The sequence below is a fragment of the Leopardus geoffroyi genome, chromosome C1 (assembly GCF_018350155.1).
Source record: "Leopardus geoffroyi isolate Oge1 chromosome C1, O.geoffroyi_Oge1_pat1.0, whole genome shotgun sequence".
NCBI classification, from domain to species: domain Eukaryota; kingdom Metazoa; phylum Chordata; class Mammalia; order Carnivora; family Felidae; genus Leopardus; species Leopardus geoffroyi.
This window is the reverse complement of record NC_059328.1, coordinates 127,666,397-127,689,471: the sequence shown is the minus strand read 5'-3', so window position 1 is coordinate 127,689,471 and position 23,075 is coordinate 127,666,397. Positions and strand designations below refer to the sequence as shown.

Below are 23,075 nucleotides of genomic sequence, written 5' to 3'. Positions count from 1 at the left end.
CACTAGCTGTATTATGAGTGCTTAATAGCCACAATGGCTAGCGGCTCCCAAAATACAGCACAAATACAGAATACTTTTATCATTGTAGGAAGTTCTATTGGATGGTACTAAGAATTTAGCAATAATAACAAAGAAAGATTAAGGTAGTTTAGACAGGCCTGTTCCTTATAGAAACTTGTCCTAGCCTAGTGTTCAGAATTGTATAAAAGTATTAATGACACTTAACATTAGTTTATAATTTTATACTTTTCATACACTTTTTCACATTTGATCATCCCTACAAATTTTTGAAGTAGGCAGAACAGGCTTTGGTATTCTACCTTATAAATGAGAACACTGAGGCTTCAAATGAGAAAGCTACTCACCCAAGTTCTCATAGTAATTGGTAGAATATGAACAGAATGTGGTAGTTTTCTAAGACACTTAGTCTCCCTGGCGGAGCTGATTACTTCTATAATATTTAATACATGCTGTGTTACATCATTTCTTACAGTGCTTTTCAGTGTTTATTATAGAATTAATGTGGGCCCATTATTTTTAAAATTCTGACATTTTAGATTTATATCTCACTCTCAGTATCACTACTACTAAAAGTTTGTCTGTTCTTCCAGTATACTCCCCCCAAACAGCTGAATACCATTAGACTTTGAGAGGAATATTGGTGGAGTTTTAATTTTTTTTTAAATGTTGATTTGTCTTTCTGAAAGTTCCGGCCATTTATTCTGCCAAAAGATAATCACATTGTTTTGTATTCCTTCATTTAGTTGTCTTTTTCACATTAGACTGGGAGCCTTTGTTCTGTCCAACTGGCCACTGTGTCTCTTAAACATAGTTATTTAGCAAATTAAAAGAATGCATGCTACATGTAGGTCTGAACCAAGAATACTTCCCTTCGCACCCATCCCCCAAGTGGAACAATATGTGTATCAATAAGGGTAAATGTAATGAATTGAAACACAGCAGATATTTTTTAATCCATAAATTTATAATAACGCTAAGGCAGGCAAACAAAACCTAGTTGGTCACTGGTGAAACAGACTCATTATTTTGAAAACTGATTAAAGTATCGTTTCTGTATGAATTCTATATCCCTGGCTAACCAAATGGTAGATAGAGGAAAGTTGCTGGAGAAGTATTGCAGTGAATAAAATGAAAAAAAAAGCGTGTTAGAGCTTCATCATTTTGTCCCTAGTAGATTATCCAGGCATTCATCACCAGTGATTGCTAATGATACAATAGAGAGACAATCAGAAATATTTTATGTCTCTTCATGAAAGAACCCAACACCACCCAATGCTACTGTCTTGCCCAAAAAATTGTACCTAAATCTCAATGTAGCCTTTAGAGCTAACTACCAATTTATAGGAAAAACATAGGACAAATGACTATGTTAAGTGACAATGAGGATGCAGTCAGCAAAATCTAGATTATAGGAAACTACTAGGCAAAAATGATGTGATCTCTTCAACAAATAACTAGAAAAGGGAGGGAGAAACATACGATTTTTTTTTAAGTTTATTTATTTTTGACAGAGACAGGGTGCGAGCATGAGCTGGGGGAGGGGCAGAGAGAGAGGGAGACACAGAATCCTAAGCAGGCTCCAGGCTCCATGCTGTCAGCACAGAGCCCGACACAGGGCTCGAACCCACAAACCGTGAGATCATGACCTGGGCCGAAGTCGTATGCCCAACCAACTGAGCCACCCAGGCACCCCAAGGAGAAACATATGATTAAAATAGACTTAAGAATTTTATCTCTCGGAGCACCTGAGTGGCTCAGTTGAGTAGGCATCCGACTTTGGCTCAGGTCATGATCTCACAGTTCGTGGGATCTCTGTTGATAGCTCAGAGCCTAGACCCTGCTTCGGATTCTGTCTCCCTCTCTCTCTCTACTCTCCCCGCTCATGCTCTCTTTCCGTCTCTAAAAAATAAATAAATGTTTAAAAAAAATTTTTTTTTATCTCTCAACCAGTCACTTATTTGGATCCAAAGGTGAATGAATGAATGAGTAAATGAAAATGGAGGATACTTGAGACTTGGAAATTTGAACATTGGCTGGATGTTTGACGTTAAATAACTTTTTTTAGTTGGAATAATAGTACTATGGTAATATTATTTTTAAAAAGATCTTATCCTTTAGGAATAATGTACTTAAGAACTTTGTACAAGTGAAATAACAGCAAAATAGTTTGCTTCACAGTATACTGTACAAGAGTCAAGGGATATGTGGATTGGAATAAAGCTAAAACAAGAATGGCCCTGAGTTGTTAATTATTGAAGTACATGGAGATTGTAGGTAGACATTGGTATCATTTACAAATTATGATCTTTTGTCCTTCTCTTTCAAATGTTTATCTCATTTCTTGTTTCTCTTTGTAATGATTAGTAGATTCTCCAGTACTACGGGGATTCCCTCAATGAAGAATTTTTCAGACAGCAGAGATTTAACTCCTGATGAGTTATTTCATGCCTTTGGGTGTTCTACATAAAATGTCATTAGAAAACAATGCCAAAGTTTAAAGACTAGATTAAAAGAAATTTTCTTCTAGTCCAAATTTTCTGTTACCAGGAATACATATTAAATTTTATTAGGCCTTTTTTGATCTTTTTTTTCCCTCAAAATATAATTGTGTTGAGTGTATTTATGTAGAGGTTCATATAATATTCTCTCTGCTTTTGTATTTGTTTGAAATTTTCCATATAATAAAAAATTAAAATGCAGCTGATCCTCTTTATTCATGGATTGTGTATTTGCAAATTCTGCTTGCTAAAATGTATTTGTAACCCCCAAAATCAATACCTGCAGCACTTTCACTGTCATTCACAGACATGTCAGACATACTCATGTGCAGAGAGGCAAAAAACTTGAGTCACCCAACGCACATGTTCCCAGCTGAGGTCAAACAGTGAAGCTCTGCCTTCTTGTATCAGCTCTCTTCACAATCTATTTAAGGCCATGTTCTTCACAGTTTTGTGCTTTTTGTTGGTGATATGGCTATTTACAGTGGCCACCAAGCATAGTGCTAAAGTGTTTTCCAGTGTTCCTAAGTGCAAGAAGGCTTGTGCCTTACTGAGAAAATATAAGTGTTAGAGAAGCTTCATTCAAGCATGAGTTATAGTGCTGTTGGCCTTGAGTTCAATATTAATGAATCAACAGTGTATATTAAGTAGTGTGTCTTTAAACAGAAACACACACAAGGTTATGTATTGATGGACTGATGAAAATATTGTGACCAGAGTCTCACGGGAACCTAACCTTATATTTCCCCTAGGAGCAGTGGTGGTTCAATATTTGCAAATTCGTTGTTCCTGGTGACTTTATAGAACATAACTGCCACAATTAACAAGAATCAGTTCTTTGTAATTGTAATGATTTACAGTAGTGGATTTCTTAATGTTGAACCATTTTTGGATTCTTGGAATAAATGGAATTTGGCAAAGGTGTGGGTAGTATTCTTTCAGTATAGTACTGGGTTAATTTTCGTGGGTTTTTTTTTTCCTTGGAATTTTACATTAATCTAGTTTTCATAATTTGTTATTAGAAAACCCTATTATTTTGTTTTTAAGTATATGTATATATATATGGGTGTGTGTGTGTGTCCGTGTTTAAATTAGAAATTACCTAAATAATACATACATATGTTCACTTGAATTTTTCAGAGAATACAGCAATAATATTCCCTTTTGTCTTCTCTATATGCTATCCTCTGCCCCAGCCTTTTCTATTAATTCTTATTGTTCATTGTCTTTCTAAAAATCTTTTTTAATGCACATATGTACACATACATATATACAGGTTTTTATTTGTTTTTTTATGTGTGACTTTTAACTTGTCTTGTTTTACACAGAAGACATATTTTACATGTTATTTTGCAACATTTTTGTTTTCAGTTAACAGTGTTTCTTGAAGATCTTCCCTTGATACTAGTTACAGATCTACATAAGGCAGTATTTATCCATTATAGGTATCTAGAAGTGAAATTGCTGGGTTGAAGGGTATATTTATGCATACTTAAATTTTCTTATACCAGATTACACCCAAAAAAGCTGTGCTCAGTTATACTCCCCACGAGTATGTGACAGTACCACTTTCTGTATATTGTTGCCAGTAGTGATTGTCAATGTTTTTTATTTCTGCCAAAGTAGATTATCTAAAGAAACAAAATCTTATGTTTTGAATTTGCAAAACCCTGATTGCCTCTACTCCCTTCTTCCTTTTATAGGAAAAATTGTCAGTAAATATGATTTTTACTTGAAAGCATTCAAGTGCTATAACTCCAGGAGTAGTAACACATTAAAACTGGACTTGGAGAAACAACGCATGCTGGCAGTTTCAAGTAGAGCAAAGCTCTGTAAAACCACAAATAAGGAAATGGAAGTGTCAAAATCATAGTGTCAGAAGTATGACAACTAGAATCCTGTTATGCAAAAAAACAACAAAACAAAAACGGTTAACAACAAATATCCTTAAATTTAAGGATAATGTTTCATACATTTTAAAAAGTTAAATCAGATTTCTTATAGTAGGTTTATGTATCACATCCCTAAAATCAAGTGGTTTATATAGGAGCAAGGAGAAATTTTTAACTCTTAATGATATGATAAAAATTTGTTTCTTTTGATTGTGAAAGCTTATGAGCTTAAGCCTGCATCTTGAAAGAGTAACTGAAGTATCTGTGGCTCCTTTCAAATTTTAAATATACTACATTTAAGTCATTTAGCACAAAATAATTCTCTTTCAATACTTTTCTTCCTAAAAACTTGCTTATACTTCCAAAATAGCGAGTTTATTTTGGTAATTAGTTTAGAACCTCAGCTTCTCTTCATACAAGAATATTTCAGAGGAAATAACAAATGGAAAGTACTTTAAAACATTTAGGTCTTTGCTGTTTTATTCAGTAACAGATCAACATAAATGATGAAGGAAAATAATTACTGTTGGGTATTAGTTAATTATCTAGATAATGAGTTCAGGAGCTTGGCAAGCTGAAAGACAGTAGGAAGAGATGAAAACAGAAGATTGGTTTACACCTAGTTCTTCCACAGTAACACATTTTATTGGGTGGCTCAGTCGGTTAAACATCTGATTTCAGCTCACGTCATGATCTCACAGTTAGTGAGTTCAAGTCCTGAGTTGGCCTGTGTGCTGATAGCATGGAGCTTAGAGCCTGCTTCGAACTCTGTCTCTGTGCCCCTCCCCCCACTCACCCTCTGTCGATCTGTCTCTCTCAAAAATAAAACATTTAAAAAATTTTTTAACTTAAAAAAAAAAAGCACTCTCTATTACTGAGCCATCACTGTAATGGAGATGAGAGTAAGCCTTTTTGTCCTGACTGTGACCATGTTTATTGTTCAGCTTAGAACTAAAAAATGCAACTGGTGCCATAAAGGATATCAAACTTTACATTTGTGTAAACTTAAGAAATAAACTGCCTCTTCTAAAAACTTAATCAAATTGCAACACAAATTCTTAACTGTTACGGAGCTAAATTTAAGGTATCTATAAGTAGTGCATTCATTCAGCTATTTTGATCATAGTCTTTATTTTCCTTTCTATAAACTGTTTCTTGGTTGAAGGGTTCCAAGAAGAAAGATGAATAATATTTAGCAGTTGATTAACCTAGATTAACTTTAACCTATAAAGTTCCAATGCTAACTTAGAACTTTTTGCTGAAGTGAGAAGTCACATACTTGCTTCTTAGAATAAAAAGTAATATATGGGTATAGTAAAAATTAAAATTCCAAAAGTACAGAAAGATATAAAAGAAAAATTAGAATTCACAATTCTAGCTTCTCCATCTCATTACAATCTCTTCCCCCAGAAATGTCCACTGTTATTTCTTGTATATCCTTCCAGGGAAAAAATGCATTTATAAGCATAGGTGTATTCTTTGTTTTTTTAAATTACATAAAAGGGATGTCAATTCACATGCTGCTCCTGTTGCCACTCACCAGTGTCTATAAGATAGTGCCTTGCAAAACGTGGAGCAAAGCATGCCATGTAGTGTGTCACCAATCAGAGCTAAAGAAGGAACAATTTTGTTTACTCACTGGCGAGAACTTGTTCTCAAAAGTACTTGGTGGAAGTAGTCTGAGCAGACAGGTCTACTTACCAGATAGCCAGTATTTTTTGAGTCTTAATAATTTTTTTGAGTGGATAATCAAGGTTCTGGTATTTGAAGGTGCTTAGAAAACTGAAAACCTGGAAACCATAGATAGCATTAGAGTTGCATGTAGATCATTCCACTAGTAAAGACTGCATAAATATGAAGTGAGTGATAATAGAGTTTCAGTGCTTTTATAGAAATAATATTGCTATGAACATCTTTGTCACTACAAGCCTTTACATACCCAATTTTCTTATCATATATTCTAAGAAATACATTTCTTGAAGCAAAGAGATGTTTTTAAGCCTTTTAATGCCCACTGCCAGATGGTTCTCCAAAAGCATGTGCAAGTTTGCCTTGCCATGAGCAAATTATGAAGGAAAGGTTTTCATTTAATTCTCCGAAGCATTAGATATTACATATTTTTAAATCTCTCCTACTTTGAGAGGTAAATTATGTGTCGTCATTGTTTGCTTCCACTTGCATTACCTTCATTTCATTTTTTCCTCACGTTTACTAAGATTTTTCTCTTTTTCTTTCAAATGATTTGTTCTAGTTTATTGCCCATTTTCTTGTTGGAATTTCAATGTCCTTTACTCATAAATCTTTATGATCTTTAGTAATGATGTTAATTCATATAGGCTATAAGTCAGCAAATAATTTTTCCCAGTGTTTCAATTTTTGTGTATAGATATTCTGTAATTTTTAAACTTAGAAAAGTTTCCCCTCCTCCTTTGTACAGTTTGATATTCAATTTCATTTTTTACTCCGTGTTTATTCATTTATTTTTATTTCCTCAATTCCATCTGGAATTAAAATTTCTCTAATACGGTATATTTTGGGTTTGTTCTGCTTCATTGATCTGGCTGTTTTTGTGCTGGTACATTTTTACTTGTAGGTTTGTATAATATGTTCATGGTGCAGGTCTTACTACTTCACGTCTCCTTTCCATCTGTTTCCTTTTTAAATAAGAAGTTTAATTCTTAGAAATACATACAATAAACACATTAAACATTAAAAGAAGACAGTGAACAATCTTCACTGCCCTCATAATCATTCATTTCTTGATTTGTTTTCCCTAGCAATCATGTCAAATCTCAGGGAGTGCATTTGCTTCTATACTTAGCCTGCTAAAACTCCCAGGTTCTACGAAGTATTTGTATTAAAGATTTCCTTTCATCCTTTACCTTTCTTTTTAGCTACCTCTCTGATTGTATTATTCTCTTAAAAAGTATTTTTTCTCATTGGAAAAGTAGTACATGCTTATTGTAGAAAGTTCAGGAAAAAAAATATAAAGGACAGCATAATTTCTTACAATTTCACATCTGTTAGTAGCCCCATTCTGGTGTTTTTTCTGTATTCAATCAATTTCATATTTTGGTGTTTTCTTCCCTACGCAGTCGATTTTAATATACTTCTTTGACAAACAGAATTGGGATTATACTTTATATGGTTTTATAACTTTCTTTACATGATAGTCTATCATGATTGTCATTATTTTGTTTTTTACAAATAATGTTTTTTACTTGTTACACAAGTAATTATTTTGTGTTCCCAGTACCTGGCATGGTTGTTACACATTATAATCCAGATTCAAAATAGGATATGGTAATCAATCCTCAAATAAGGAGCCAGTGCAGTGGTGCTGTAATAATAATTAACATTAATTACATTTATTCATACTTAACATTAATTGGTTGTGTCACAACTCTAAACATATTACTTATGTAATCCTCAATATTACAGGAGAATACTTGAGAAAACCCCGTGAGTAATATATTATTTTCTCCATTTTGCAGATGAAAAACAGGCATAAAGTAGTTTAATAATTTTCCCACAGGCCCCTTCACAGGAAGTGATAGGATACCATCCTAAGTCTTTTGATTTCCAAGCTTTTACGCTTTACCAGCCCTTACACTAAGTGTTACCCCCTAGTGCTGACCCTGAGACATTTTCATGTGCTAACTCTTTGTAAGTCCTGTAGAGCTCTATTCTCTCTCAAGGTCCTTTGTGTAGCATTGGAGTTCATTGCAGCTTGGCTTTGTAGTGCAGCTAGGACTGTGCTGCCTGTCTGTACCATGAGAGCAGCTAAAAAACTTATTAAATCACATTCCCTTCCATTTCACAATATACTCTGTTGAGAATTTCACAGACATTCTGTTCCAGTAGTTCCTGGATAATGTCATTTTTGGTCCATCTGCAGATTTCTCTATGGTAACAATCTTTATCCATTCAGCATCTTAAAATCTTCTTGAATGTGTTTAGTATGTGTAACTTTCTTCTTAAGGTTTTACTTTATGACTGGATCATACTCCAAAAGAAAGGGAGAATGAGGGTCTATTTAGTGGTAAAACATGTCAGTCATATATTACTCGGAAGTCCATAGATTATGTCTATGTTTGCACTTTGTTTGCAACCTGTCTAGTTCTGTTTTGTTTTGTTTTAGACTCATGATTGCTATCTAATATGCATTTCAAAATACAGTATGTTGAATGTTGAAAGTAATAACTATAAGCCTGCTTTTCTTTTTTTTCTTTTTTTTTTTTTTTTTGCAAGGATCATTCTTAGTTTAAAAACTGAATTCTTCTGATGTTTTTATAAAACAACCTGATGAGAAAAGTGATCTTGAAAAGACTTGTTCTATGAGGAAGCAATTTCCCAAAACTTGATCAAAGAATCTGCTTTGGAGGAAAGAGATGTCACCAGGATAAATAGTTGTTGAATCTATTATGAGTAATGTTTTTCAAAAAGTTAAGAATAAGGAAAGGCTGTTTCTTATGAAAGGAGGGGGGATCACAAGCCCAGAATAGGTGAAAATAAAACTGGTTATAGAGCATAAAGAGAATGATCTTTTATAGACAAAGTAAGTTACTTGCTGTGAAGAAAATGTGGAAATATTTATAAAGGATGAAGGATAAGGAAGATGATAAAGGAAAATAGAACATGGAAGAAACTAGCCTGTCATCCTAAATGCTTGGTAGGAAGTAAAATGGACCACCCCCACAGAGTGCTTGTGTTCTCTTTACTAAGCACTTGATTAGCACTTCTGTGGCTGCATCGTTGAAGATCCTATAGAGGTTAGCAGAGTGCCTTTGCCTGTAGAATACACTCATTGAATGAATGTTGAGTGATCTGAAGTTACTTCAAATTTGTTTAATCAGTGCCATGATAAAGTAATTTTCTAATTATACAATTTTTTTGAAATTGGTGATTTGCCTACATTCTTATAACAAACATGTTAAAGCATTTTTGTTACTCTAGTGGGAACTTGGGTTTCTTTAAAGCTTGTCAACAGTATGAGTATTTTGGCTGTGGAAGCCGGATATGTGTGTTTGTGTCTAATGTGTGTGGTAAATTTTAGCTCAATTTTAAAGTAAAACATTTTTCTTCTTTGTAAAACCTGAAGTAGCATGTCCTTAATACACTTGTGTTCTTTCTGTCTTATTCAGGGAAGCAATGTTTCTTAGTCCTACGTCAGCAGCAGTTTAACGTCCAGGCGCTCGTGGCGGTGGGAGACCATGCAAGCAAGCAGATGGTTAAATTTGCTGCCAAGTAAGTAAGCAATTATATCCTGTTGTCAGAATAAACAATGGTGGGAACCAAGACTCCCAGGGGTTTGGACCATTTTCATACATTAACATCAATGCTTCGTTTGTTTAAAAATGTAGTTATTTAAATTGTCAGTTCAGTATTGCTGAATACATTAAACTTACAAAAGAGAAAATATGGAGCACAGGCTTGAAATTCATTTGGAACTGCTGAAGCAGCACTCTCTACAGACAAGTCACATTTACTTTCAAGTGGAGTAACAAAAAGCCTGGCAGCCTCAACATAGCAAAGCAACTTTATTTTGTTGTGTTTGTTGAGCTTCTTTTCCTCCCTCCCTCCCCCAGTTTGAGATTTGCATATTAAGCAACAAGTTTCCTAACTGAAAAATAAAAGCATATAAAATAAAAGAATGTAGTTTTGCAAATGATTCCCCCAAAGGAAGTAATTCAAATGTCATAACATGTTACAACTTTTAATTTTGACACCAAAACGGTTAAAAAAAAAAAAGTAAAATCAACCCACACCCCGCCAACTCCCAACCCCCCAGCTCTTGCTGTCTGGCTCAGAGTTCCTGTAGAAATGCATTGTTTTGTTCAGTTTGCAAGAGGCAGGATATAGAGATAGTGTAGGGGTTGTACATGCTATAGTTCTAAAGTAATAATAGCTGGTAATGTGCCTCGTTTTGTTTGTATGTTTTGATCAATCAGAATTTTATTTGCATGATAATGATTAAAGAAGACTTGGAAAATGGGCATATTTTCAGTGACAGAGTATAGGCACAAATGTTATATTTTTCTATTGATTTTTTATCTCTGTTCTTTAGATGTAAACTTTCAAAGATGAGTGAATATAGATAGAATTATCCATAATTTTAGAACTAGAAAGAAACTAAAAAACAACCTAATTTAACATCCTAATTTATGCTTGGGCCCTCCCTGACTCCTCTGGCATAGTGTTTTACATGTACTGGATGTTCAGTAACTGGTGTCGGTTTAGCGATTTATTTACCAAATTTAATTTTATTATATCAGCAATATCTGCAGTCTGCTTTAAAAACTCCAGTGCTGTTAATTACATCAATTCACTGAGGAACTCAGTAGTATTTATAGTACTGGTACAGTAGCCCCACCTCACCCTGTCTCCCAGTCCTGCTCCCTAGAGACTTCCATCTCTTCTATCTGTATCTTTTGGTGATTAGGTTTGCTGATTTCATCTCATAGACTGTAAGAGTGTATGCTTGTGGGGTACATATTCAGCTAGCTTTTTAAGGTCAGACTGTATCCTATGAAGTGGGACATAAGTAAGCTTAGTCCCTAGAAATGAATTTTACACAGAGAATCTTCTCTGAATAGAGACCCTGCAAACCGTAGACATATATGCTAAATTATATTTAATACACTGGAAAATACTGGGAAAAAGTCAACTTAAAATCAACAGATAACCTTTATGGCTTTTGTCTTTTACATATTAAATTGGTTTCTGAAAACTAATAAATGGAGCTGACAGTTTTATATAGAATATGTGTTTCCACTAAATTGCATTAATAACCTTAGTGTTACATTCCTGAAGAAAATATTCTAGTCTGAAAATCTTTTGAAAATCCCATTTACCCTTAGTATTCACTAAGAGATGTTATAATGACAAAAGGACAATGGATTCATTTGATTGATGTCTTTAGAAGTAAACACATTCAAATAGTCCATGAATAGTTATTTCTTATTATTTTGGATCTTTTCAAACTTCTGGGACTTGATGAACAGCAGTTAACCATATCAGAGGTCAACCAAAGCCTAATAGCTAGCAGAGCTACTATGTCCTCATATAAATTAAAGAAAGACTTTCATTTAAATGATATAGTGTAAGGGTGATCTTTTTTTTAGACAAGGCAAGAATTTAGATAACGTAGTCTGGATTTCATAATCCTAAAGTGGAACTCAGTCGATCTAGATGTAATTCAGCTTAACAGTTCAGTTGTGACTTGGATTTTTTTTTTTAAGCAAAGCACAGTATCTATTTTTACTTTCCTGCCCCCTAAAAAATAGGCTTTATATAATTAGTAATGTGTGGGAAAAAATGATTTCATAATAGAGCTATTGCAAATTATAAAGCCTTTGGCTGGTTATAGGCAAGTAAATGGAGCCAATTTTATACAATAGGCTTAACATGTGGTACTTTGGTTATAATTATTTAGCTTTTGGCACTACTCTTATGTTAAGGTGTCTAGCCTGAGTAATTAAGAGTAAATGTGTTAATAACTTTTGCTACCTCGTGAAAGAGGAAAATTCTCATGACTAAGACTCTGTGTGGTAAAAAATGATGAGTTTTTTTTTTTTTATTGAAGTATAGTTGACACACAATGTTACATTAGTTTCAGGTGTACAACATGGTGACTCAACATCTCTATACAGAACGCTATGCTGACAGTATCATTGACTATATTCCTTACACTGTGGCTTTCATCTCCGTCCCTTACTCATTCCATAACTGGGAGCCTGTATCTTCTTCTGCCCTTCACCATTTTTTACCCATCCTCCCATCTCTCCACCCACTCTGACAGCTACCAGTTTGTTCTCTGTGTCTATGGGTCTTTTTCTGCTTCTTTTGTTCATTTATTTGTTCATTTGGGGTTTTTTTTTTAGATTCCACATAGAAGTACAATCATGGTATTTGTCTTTACATGACTTTTTTCACTTAGCATAATACTCCACTAGGTCCATCCATGTAAAAATGATAAGTTTTTAATTTGTGTGGTTGATTGATCATTTTTTTTAGGAACATGATTTCATGTCCCTGATAGGTCAGTCAGCTTTTTTTATGTGACTATAGATTGTACTTCTCAGTACAGAAATTCTGATCTTTCTTAGTAATAGAAGTCTAAGACAGCATGTCATTTCTAATTTTTTTTAATGTTTATTTTTGAGAGCAAGAGAGACAGAACGTGAGTCAGGGAGGGACAGAGAGAGAGGGAGACCCAGAATTCGAAGCAAGTTTCAGGCTTCAAGCTGTCAGCACAGAACCCGACACTGGGCTCAAACCCATGGACCATGAGATCATGACCTGATTCGAAGTCGGATGTTCAACCTACTGAGCCACCCTGGGCACCCCTAAGTCACGTGTCATTTTTGAAAGACAGCCAATATGATCTTACAATCAAAAGTGCTAATTTTTAAAGAAGAAAATCACAAACAGAAAAATTTTACTTTGAAAATTACCTGCTCTTTACATGAATAATAAATCAAGTGAAGTTGTAATATGAATTCTAAAGAACTTTCAGAACTTTTTTAGGAAAAAGATGTGTTGGTTTTGTTCTTCATCCTTCAAAATCCTTTTCCTAAAAATTATGTGTACTTGTTAGACTTATACAAACTATTTCATTTAAAATGAGTATTCAAAAAAAATAAAATGAGTATGTAGGGGCACCTGGGTGGCTCAGTTGGTTAAGTGTCCAACTTTGTCTCAGGTCATGATCTCACAGCTCATGAGTTTGAGCTCCTTGTCGGGCTCTGCACTGACAATGTGGAGCCTGCTTGGGATTCTCTCTTTCTCTCTCTCTTTCTGCCCATCCCCCATCCGTGCTCTGTCTCTCTCAAAATAAATAAATAGGGGCGCCTGGGTGGCTCGGTCGGTTAAGCGTCTGACTTCAGCTCAGGTCATGATCTCGCGGTCTGTGAGTTCGAGCCCCGCGTTGGACTCTGTGCTGACAGCTCAGAGCCTGGAGCCTATTTCAGATTCTGTGTCTCCCTCTCTCTGACCCTCCCCCGTTCATGCTCTGTCTCTCTCTGTCTCAAAAATAAATAAATGTTAAAAAAAAAAAAATTAAAAAAAAACAAAAAGAATTGGCAATAGACTTAAAAAAAAAAAGAAAAAATAAGTAAATAAACTTTTTTTAAAAATACAAATAAGTGAAATAAGTATTCATTGGCTCCATTGTGAAAGCAAAGATTAAGGTAGCTCTCATGCACTTGTCTTTGAGATCTTTGGTGAGCTGGCACTTCTGTAAAACAAGAATCTATAGTGTGGTTTTTATTAAATAACAATAAAAAGAAATTACTCTATTTGACATTAACATAAGATAATTTTTATAACTTGCTGTGGTCTAATTATACTCACATATTATTGTTATACCATACTCCAAAAACCTTAAGGTCCCGTGGACTTTCTGTCCAAAATTTTACTAAAATTTTTTTGGGAGGATGGAGCACCTGAGTGACTTAGTTGGTTAAGCATCTGATTCTTGGTTTCAGCTCAGGTCACGATCTCACAGTTTGTGAGTTCGAGCCCCACATTGGGCTCTTGATGACAGTGCAGAGCTTCCTTGGGATTCTCTCTCTCTCTCTCTCTCTCTGCCCCTCCCCTGTTTTTGTCTCTCTCTCTCAAAATAAATAACTAAACTTCAAAAAATAAAATTGTTTTGAGAGGAAAGTCTTCTTTTTGTCTCTCTGAATGAATTTTCCAAGGCATTTGGCCTTTTTTTGGGGGGGGGCATCTTTTTAGTGTTGTTCTTTGTAATTTCTGCCACATGTTAATTGGGTTGGAACAAAAGTCCAATAATTTATTAAATTAGTTTTTTTATTAAAAAAATTTTTTAATGTTTCATTTTTTTTAAGAGAGAGAAGAGACAGAGTACGAGCTGGGGAGGGGCAGAGAGAGAGGGAGACAGAGAATCCAAAGCAGCCTCCAGGCTCTGAGCTGTCAGCACAGAGCCCAACGCGAACTCGAACTCGTGAACCACGAGATCATGACCTGAGCTGAAGTTGGACGCTTAACGGACTGAGCCATCCAGGTGCCCCTAAACTAGTTTTTATTGAGACATACAAATTCTTTTTGCTCTTTCCTGAAATCTATACTTGCCAGAGGTTTATTTTCCAGTGGTATTTTTATCTAAAATATTAAATGGCTTCCTGTTTCCAACCATATGCTATGTTAATTCTGCCTGTTGATTCCCTCACTACAATGTTACTTCCCACTACTTCCCCATATACACTCTTCATATTGGGCAGATTCTCTGTATCTGTGATGGCCTCTCTTTCTCATATTTTAAAGTTTCGCTTTTATTCATTAAATCCTCCATCTTTGTCACTTAGCTTAAGCCCGTGTCCTTCATGGTCCTCATTGATTGGTTTTTCTTTTCTTTAAGGTCCATAGATATGCTCTTAGAAGGCTGGAAGATTTTTTATTTTTTTTAACTTCAGTTTTTTTAATTTTGATGATTATCTTAAAGTTATATAAGGGTATTTTTCCATATCATTTTAAAGGCTAACTTATAGCAGAACTGCTGTGTGAATTCAGAACTTTTCATGTAGCATTTACTGTCATATTTACAGTTGTGTTCATGCCAGCTGAAGCCAGATGATATCCGTGTTCTTTACTAATGATGATTTCACTGTAGTTTTGAATAGCTACATATGCTGAGAACAAGTTGGATTACTAGGTGGTACTTGATAGTTAAGAGGCATCCTGAACTTTTCTGTTGTGGACTTGGGGTGCCTGGGTGACTCAGTTGGTTAAGCGTCCAATTTCCGCTCAAGTCATGATCTCATGGTTCGTGAGTTCGAGACCCACATCAGGCTCTGTGCTGACAGCTCAGAGCCTGGAGTCTGCTTCAGATTTTGTGTTTCTCTCTCCCTCTGCCCCTCCCCTGCTCACGCTCTGTCTCTCAAAAATAAATTTAAAAACTTTCTTAAAATTAAAAAAGCCTATGCCATTCAAGCAGATTTATGGAATCCTATTTTTGTCTATATAGGAGCAGCAGATCACTAACAGTATAATAGTTCCCATTGCAAGGAAAAATGTTTCTATTTCCAGTTCTGGTAATTACCATACTAGATACCTGTTTGATTCAGATTTCAGTTAACAATGCTGCATTATTAACTTTCACATGAATAAGATAGTTTCATAAAATTATCAACTAATACTTTATCTAAATTGTCATTCTTGGATTCCTGTTTGCAGGTTTTGGGTTAATTATGGGGTCTAATTGTCCAGAACCAACCTCAAACTTCCCATTTTATGTAATGGTGAGCAGACATTTTTGACATTACTGATAATAAAGTAAAAGTATAGAAACAGATTAAATATAGAACTGGATCTGAGACTATAGCTCTACACAGTAAACCAAATGTCAGTAATTTAGTTTTAGCAGACTTTAATATTGTTATCTGAATTTTGTTATTTTTAGTATTTGTTTTCATTTTGTTTTAAAGTTCATTTTGATTTAAAGTTAAGGGCTATATCTCATAGCTGCAAAGGTGACTTCCCTGGTCACTGAGGCAGTACATCCATGTTGCAATTACCTATAAGTTGTATATCTTACTTAACATCTACTTAACATTTTTCATTTGTACCATTCTTTCAAAGACTGTAATTTGGTACCCCCCCCCTCCCCGCAAATAAATAAAAATAAAGTTAAGGTCTATACACAGTGGAAAACAGTGTGGAGGTTCATCGGAAAGTTAAAAATAGAACTACCCTAGGATTCGGCAATCACATTAGTAGGTATTGACCCAAAGAATACAAAATACTATTTCAAAGGATATATGTACTCCGATGTTTATAGCAGCATTATCTACAATAGCCAAGATATGGAAGCAGCCCAATTGTCCATCAATTAATGAGTGGATAGAGAAGATGTGGTATGTGTGTGTGTGTATTGTATGTGTGTGTACACACACACACACACACACACACATATTATACAGACAATGGAATATTACTCAGCCATTAAAAAAAGAATGAAATCTCACCATTTGCAATGACATGGATGGAACTAGAGGGAAAAAAGTCAGAGAAAGACAGATACCATACAATTTCACTCATATGTGGAATTTAAGAAACAAAATAAATAAGCAAAGGAGAAGGGGGAGCAAACCAAGAAACAGACTTTTTTTTTTTTTTTTTTTTTTTTTTTTTTTTTTAAGTAGGCCCAGTGCCCAACAGGGAGCTTGAACTCACAACCTTGAGATCAAGAGTTCCTGTACCGACTAAGCCAGCCAGGTGCCCCACAAGAAACAGACTCTTAACTATAGAAAACTGATAGTTACCCAAGGGGATGGGGGTGGGGGGGGTGTGTTAAGTAGATGATGGGGATTAAGGAGTGTACTTGTGATGAGCACTGAATGATGTAGGGAAGTGTTGAATTACTATATTGTACACCTGAAACTAATATTACACTGTATGTTAACTACCTGGAATTTAAACTAAACTTAAAATAGTTAAGGGCAATAAGCATATAGCATTCATACTACTTTTATATTTGAAGTTTTTTAAGTAATATGATAAAAGCGATTAAAGTGAGTCCCTGACATTGTTTATACCATGAAAGAGAGCCCACGTAGTAGTTTGAGAACCATTGGTCTGTGCCTTGTTGAGTAGTGGCTTAATTTTTTACCATGTATATTTTGAACTTATTGTTGGGGTTTTAGTGAAGACAAATGTGTTCACAAAGTAAATAATTTAAACCATTAACTTTTACAAAGCACCTATGGGCAGCTGGGTGTAATAGAGAGCCAGAGAGTGCAGAAACTTGGCTCCCCACTAACTAGCCACATGATTTCATAAATTGTTTTCTGTATGCTAGTCTTACTCCATTCTTTACAGCTCAGACCCTTCTTTAATAAACATCTTTATTTCCACTTGCCTGGGAAATATAAAAGTCTGAGACTGAGTGATAGTACTAATTCATTAAAATTGAAGTTACTCGACATATAAACCAAGTTGTACCTACCCCAGAATTGGAATACAGATTTTTATTATCAAAAGGTAGTTCATTATTCTTAAAACTACCTAGATAATTTATGCTTTGGGGGTGCTATTTTGAGTTAACTAGTAAATATATGGTTTCTCATGTTTGGGAATTTTGAATTCTTTGCCTCAATGAATTGTATATTTAATTTACATCATTGATGCACTTTATGTTGGTGCATTACTTAAAGAACTAGTGTGTAGCTACTTTATATGTCCTTTTTTTTTTTTAACTAATCTTTTATTACACCTTTCCCAAGATTTAAAAATTATTAATTTGAATATGGGTAGTTATGTAGATCTTGTGGGGCACACTTCTCATTGAGTAATATAATAGTAAGATTCAACAAATTATTTCTGACAACCAGAAAGCTAACAAATTTGTTGCCAGTTTTGCTATAAGCCTTTCATATTCAGATTTTTAGGTTTGTTGATATAAGAATATGTAAATATGCAAAAAGAAAAGTTTAAAATAGTGGGTTTTTTCACCATTATTGATTTTGGGGGGAGAGGAGAAGGGAGTAATAGGAATAAGATGGGAATAGTTTTGAAAGATGAGCTGATAACTATCTAAAATTATAATTGTGATCATCACCTAGCGCTCACCAACTCCCAGGTTTATCCCTATTACTATTAAGTAACAATCAGCATATATTAAGATATAGGAATTCTTAACATATTTTAAACCTTTAATATGACAGGCTGGTTTGGTAAAAGCACTTTTTTTTTCAAGTTTATTTATTTTGAGAGAGAGCACAAGCAGAGGAGGAGCAGAGAGAAGGAGAAAGAGAGAGAACCCCAAGCAGCCTCCCTGCTGTCAGCAGCAGAGCCCCATGCAGGGCTGGAACTCAAGAATCACGAGATCATGACCTGAGCCGAAATCAAGAGTTGGATGCTTAGCCTACTAAGCCAACCAGGCGCCCTAGTAAAAGCACTTTGAGGGTGTTAAATATGTGGTCCCTAAAATAATGTGAAATAAAAGGTAAAAACCACTGTTCATACAAAGGTTATGCTGTTAACATTCCATCATTATCTTGGATATATTGAATAGGTTGTATGAGTAATGATGAGAAGTATACTCTTCAGTTACCTCTGTTAACTGGTATCGTATATTTCTTAGATGAAAGGCCATGGAAGGAAGTCGCCACGCCCCCCCCCCGACCCTAATACACACTCCTAGACTTTCATTGCACGTGAAATATTATTTTTAATATTTAAGAAACAATCTGTAATTAAAATTCAGTATAGTGACTGTCCTTTCTTTATCTTGCCAAGCTTTTCGGTGGCAATCGTGAATTTTTATTCTCATTGGGATGCAATACATCAGAGTCTGATGTACAGGGAAATAACAGCAATATTAATAGTATTCCTTATAATATAACAATAGCAGCAGTAATAGTTAACTATTACTATCTTCTGAGCTGCAAAATGCCATACTTGCACTTTGTCTCTTGATCCTCACAGCAGCCCTATGAGGTATAGACACTTTTTCTTTATGTCTGTTCATTTTTACAGTTGAGGAAATTGAAATTTAAAGTACCAGGTGTTTTGGCTAAGGTCTCTTGACTCTAGGGCTCACGCTCCTCCTATGTCTTCATGCTTCTCGGAGATAACCTAATGATACCAGTCTAAAGCTTAGAATAGCTCACTTAGAATACAACCTTAATACACTTAGAATACAACCTTAATGTCACTGAAATGTGTTGATGACTGGGAAATGCTATGTGTTTCAAAGTATTGCTTTTTCCTCAACAATATCTTCTCTATTTTTTTTTTTTTAAGCTTATTTATTTTGAGAGAGAGAGTGTGTGTGGGAGAGGGGCAGAGAGACAGTGGGAGAGAAAGAATCCCAAGCCGACTCTGTGCTGTCAGTGCAGAGCCTGATGTGGGGCTCGAACTCACAAACTGTGAGATCATGACCTGAGCTGAAGTCGGATGCTTAACTGACTGAGCCACCCAGGTGCCCCTTAACAGTCTTTTCTAGAGTATGCAGTTTATTCTGGTATATTCTCAAGGAGTGGATACCTGTTAGGGTCCCTGAGTGGCTCATTTGGTTAAGCATTTGGCTCAGGTCATGATCTCACAATTGGGGAGTTCAAGCCCCACATTGGAATCTGCGCTGAGAGTGCAGAGCCTGCTTGGTATTCTTTCTCCCTCTTTGTCTGCCCCTCCCCCACCCTCTCTTTCTCTCTCACGTAAACTTAAAAAAAAATTTTTTTAATAAAAAATAAAAGAATAGATAACTATTTTGTTTCTTGAGGGTGACAGTGACTTTTAGATACTGCCCCTGAGTTATTGAAAACCAAAACTGGTGAAAAATAATAATTTTGGTTTTAAAAGTATAACTGAGTAATAAAAAAGTATTTTTATGTTGAGTCATAAGTTAATGCTAAAAATAGTTCCAAAGGAGCAATTAAATTTTTTTCTAGTCATCATTAATACTAATGAACTTGTCTCTTCTGCCATAAAGCAGTAGCTGCCTTCCTAAGGAGTCACCCCATTGTTAAAAAGCATGCTATAAAAACAGTGCAGGGGAGGGTGGTAGTTAGAAACTAAAGAGTTTAATGTTTGCAAAGAATTATTTTTCTTGAATAATTTCAATATGAAAATATTTGATAGCTATAATTATAAACATGAAATCTAAAATCCACTAGGCATATTTAATAACTGCATCTACTTTTGCTTAATCATTTGTCTTTTTTATCATCAGCACTGCCACACAGTGCATCTTACACATTCTTAGCATCTTACTCTTACTGTGAGAAGTAAAACAGTCACTCAACAAAGCAACTGTGTGGTGAATGCAACTGATGTGGAAAATAAAACCGTAAATTCTGAATTTATTTTTTTTAATTATTTTTTATGTTTATTTATTTCTGAGACAGAGACAGAGCATGAGTGGGGGAGGGGCAGAGAGAGAGGGAGACACAGAACCAGAAGCAGGCTCCAGGCTCTGTGTTGTCTGCACAGAGCCCAACGCGGGGCTCAAACTCACAAACTGTGAGATCATGACCTGAGCCGAAGTCAGTCGCTCAACCAACTGAGCCACCCAGGCGCCCTGATAAATTCTGAATTTAAAATAAGAATTTATCCTTTACTGAGATTCTGAACACAGGAAGGAAATGGAAAAGTTTGGCTGGATAACTGATGCTGTTCCTTGACACACTGGGCTCTTTATTACACAGTTGTACGAACAAAAATCCTCTTGTAAAATTGCTCTGTTGTCAGCGGATAGGAGATATTGGGACATTTGCATGTGGTTGTCCTTCAGGGTTAACTTTTTATAAAGATAGTGCTAATATTCAGTTCTGCTGTTCTGCTGATATAACAGATACTTTCCTAAAAATCACCATGCTTTGCAAAATTATGCAATAAAAACCTCAAGGTTTTGCAGAAAATGGGTTAATAGCACAAAGGTCAAAAACTTCATCAGTGACATTAAAAAAAGAACCTAATTTTTTTTACATGTAGGTAGAATAGCTTGATACATGTCAAATAGTTGAGAAGTACATAAATAATACTATAATAAGTGTCACATTGTATTTTTTAATTGAAGTATAGTGGACACACAGATGTTGCATTAGTTTCAGGTATGCAGCATAGAAATTGGACACCTCTATGCTATGCTCACCACAGTGTAGCTATTGTCTGTCACCATGCAATGCTGTCACAATACCATTGACTTTATTCCCTATGCTCTTTCATCCTTGTGACTTATTCATTCTGTAACTGGAAGCTTGTACCTCCCATTCTCCTTCACTTATTTTACCCATCCCTCCACCCTCTCCCCTCTGGCAGCCATCAGTGTGTTCTCTGTATTTATAGGTCTGATTTACTGTTTGTTCATTTGTTTTGGTTTTTAGATTTTGCATAGAAGAGAAGTCATATAGTATTTGATTTCTCTGACTTGTTATCAGCACTTTGTCTTACAAAAAATATACTGTTCTTTGTGGAAATGGGTGTCAGAGAGTTGCAGTTTATAAATCATTTTGAAGTGGTAGAAGGAAGGCTGTCTGAAACCTGAAGGCACATTATACCACCAAACGTGGCTTATAACATAGATGTTTGAGGTGTATGTGTTTTGAGTTCACCTGAGTACAGTTGTCCATACTGACCTTGTGTTTTCACTCATTAAATCTGACATAGGCAAGCACAGACTTCTCATTATGCTCAAATTGATACCTAATATATCAGTTGTGTTGGGATTAATTCACATTTCAAAACAAGTATTACAGCTAACATGATGGTACTCTTTAAAGTTTGAGATAACTATGTTTGCCCAGTGAGTGGGTAAAAACATGGGTCTTATCTGTTTAATGGCTGCTGATGTGTGGGGTGAGGAAAAGAAAGAAGTGGAAAATTACTTCAGAGTTTCCAGTTTGAAACACTATGTGGAAATGACACCATCAATCTGGACTAAATTCCCAGGATGGGCTGGGACTAAACACGACCCACTGTCTGGAGCTGTGATGCGCTCACCTTCTCTGAGAGCACTTTGCCAGATAGAGTAGATACTGAACAGGGGTGGGGCTCTGTTTGCCATGAAGAAAAGGAGAGTGGGTTTGGATAGGCAGCTGGCAGTATCACCTAAGTTTGTCTTTGTTGAGTAAATTGGAGAGAAGTTCCAGCCTTTTGAGTTCATGAAGAGTCCAAAGACTGAAGGTGGTTTTACTCAAAGCCATTTTGTTTTTCTGGCTGACGGTATCCTGTCCCTCCCATTTTAAGTCAACTCATTCTAAATGTTTTTAGGTGTCCGTTTGGAATACGTTGGCCTTAAAATTCCTTTTCTTCCACTAGTTTATCATTGCTTTATTTCAAAAGCTCACTTCTGTGGCTGCCGCTTGGATTTTGCCCCTTAGAACTTAATTTTAAACTCCAGTGGCCATTCTCTCTAACCATAATTTTCATCTTTTTACCTGTCCCATGTCTCTTAATCTTCTGTTGGACCTCATCAAGACTTCTGATCTTTTTACCAGTCTCCCTGTTTTCTCCTACTTCTTCTGTCCTCTTCTGATCTCATGCGAGCCATTTCCATTCCCAGAACTGCCCTCACTGCATCCTTATCCACTGTTCCCCCTTCTCTTTGTTTCTTTTGACCTGCCCCCCCATAGATTGCTGATCCCATAATCTAACACAAAGGTTAAGGAGTAGATTGTGTATTTGTGGCACAACAGTTGATTTTTATTCCTCAGCTGGGCCTAATGGAATGTATTCTACTTTATAATGAAAATAGAAGTTTGTAGGCTGCCTATTTTCCTTGTTTTGTTGAACTCTTCAGTATCTTATTCCTCTTTATCCCTTGGTTTCTAAGTATAATGAAAAAAGAAAAATTTGGAGAACACTAGGAGTTCCATTGCTTAATATATTGTCAGCCTCGTATTATGCTTAAAAACAGCACATGGACAGCAACAAATAAATTCTGGTGGACTCTTACGTAAATAAAGCAAAAATCCTTATTTTACTAATACGTTCACTTTAGAAAGGTAGCAGCTTAGTGAGTCAGCCAACCACCCATTCTGCTAGAATCTTTGGTTTGGAAAATAGCATGCTTAGAAATATGGCCATAAGATAAAAGCCATTTCTAATCCTTGGTTAATTTTCATACTGTCTTAGATCAGATCTTATATGTGAAATGCTTGCAATTATCTTTAGTACTAGAGGAGTGCCTAAGGACTGTTTA

General features: G+C 35.4%; 1 protein-coding gene across 3 annotated transcripts in view; it reads left to right on the top strand.

Annotated features, from left to right (window-relative positions):
- The window catches only part of DARS1 (aspartyl-tRNA synthetase 1), a 63,934-nt gene that overhangs the window by 6,532 nt on the left and 34,327 nt on the right, over window positions 1-23,075 (top strand). For all 3 annotated transcript variants that reach the window (XM_045479669.1, XM_045479670.1, XM_045479671.1), the window contains one exon: window positions 9,556-9,658. In XM_045479669.1, coding sequence (XP_045335625.1) covers window positions 9,556-9,658 — 103 coding nt within the window. The remainder of the gene's footprint in view (window positions 1-9,555; window positions 9,659-23,075) is intronic.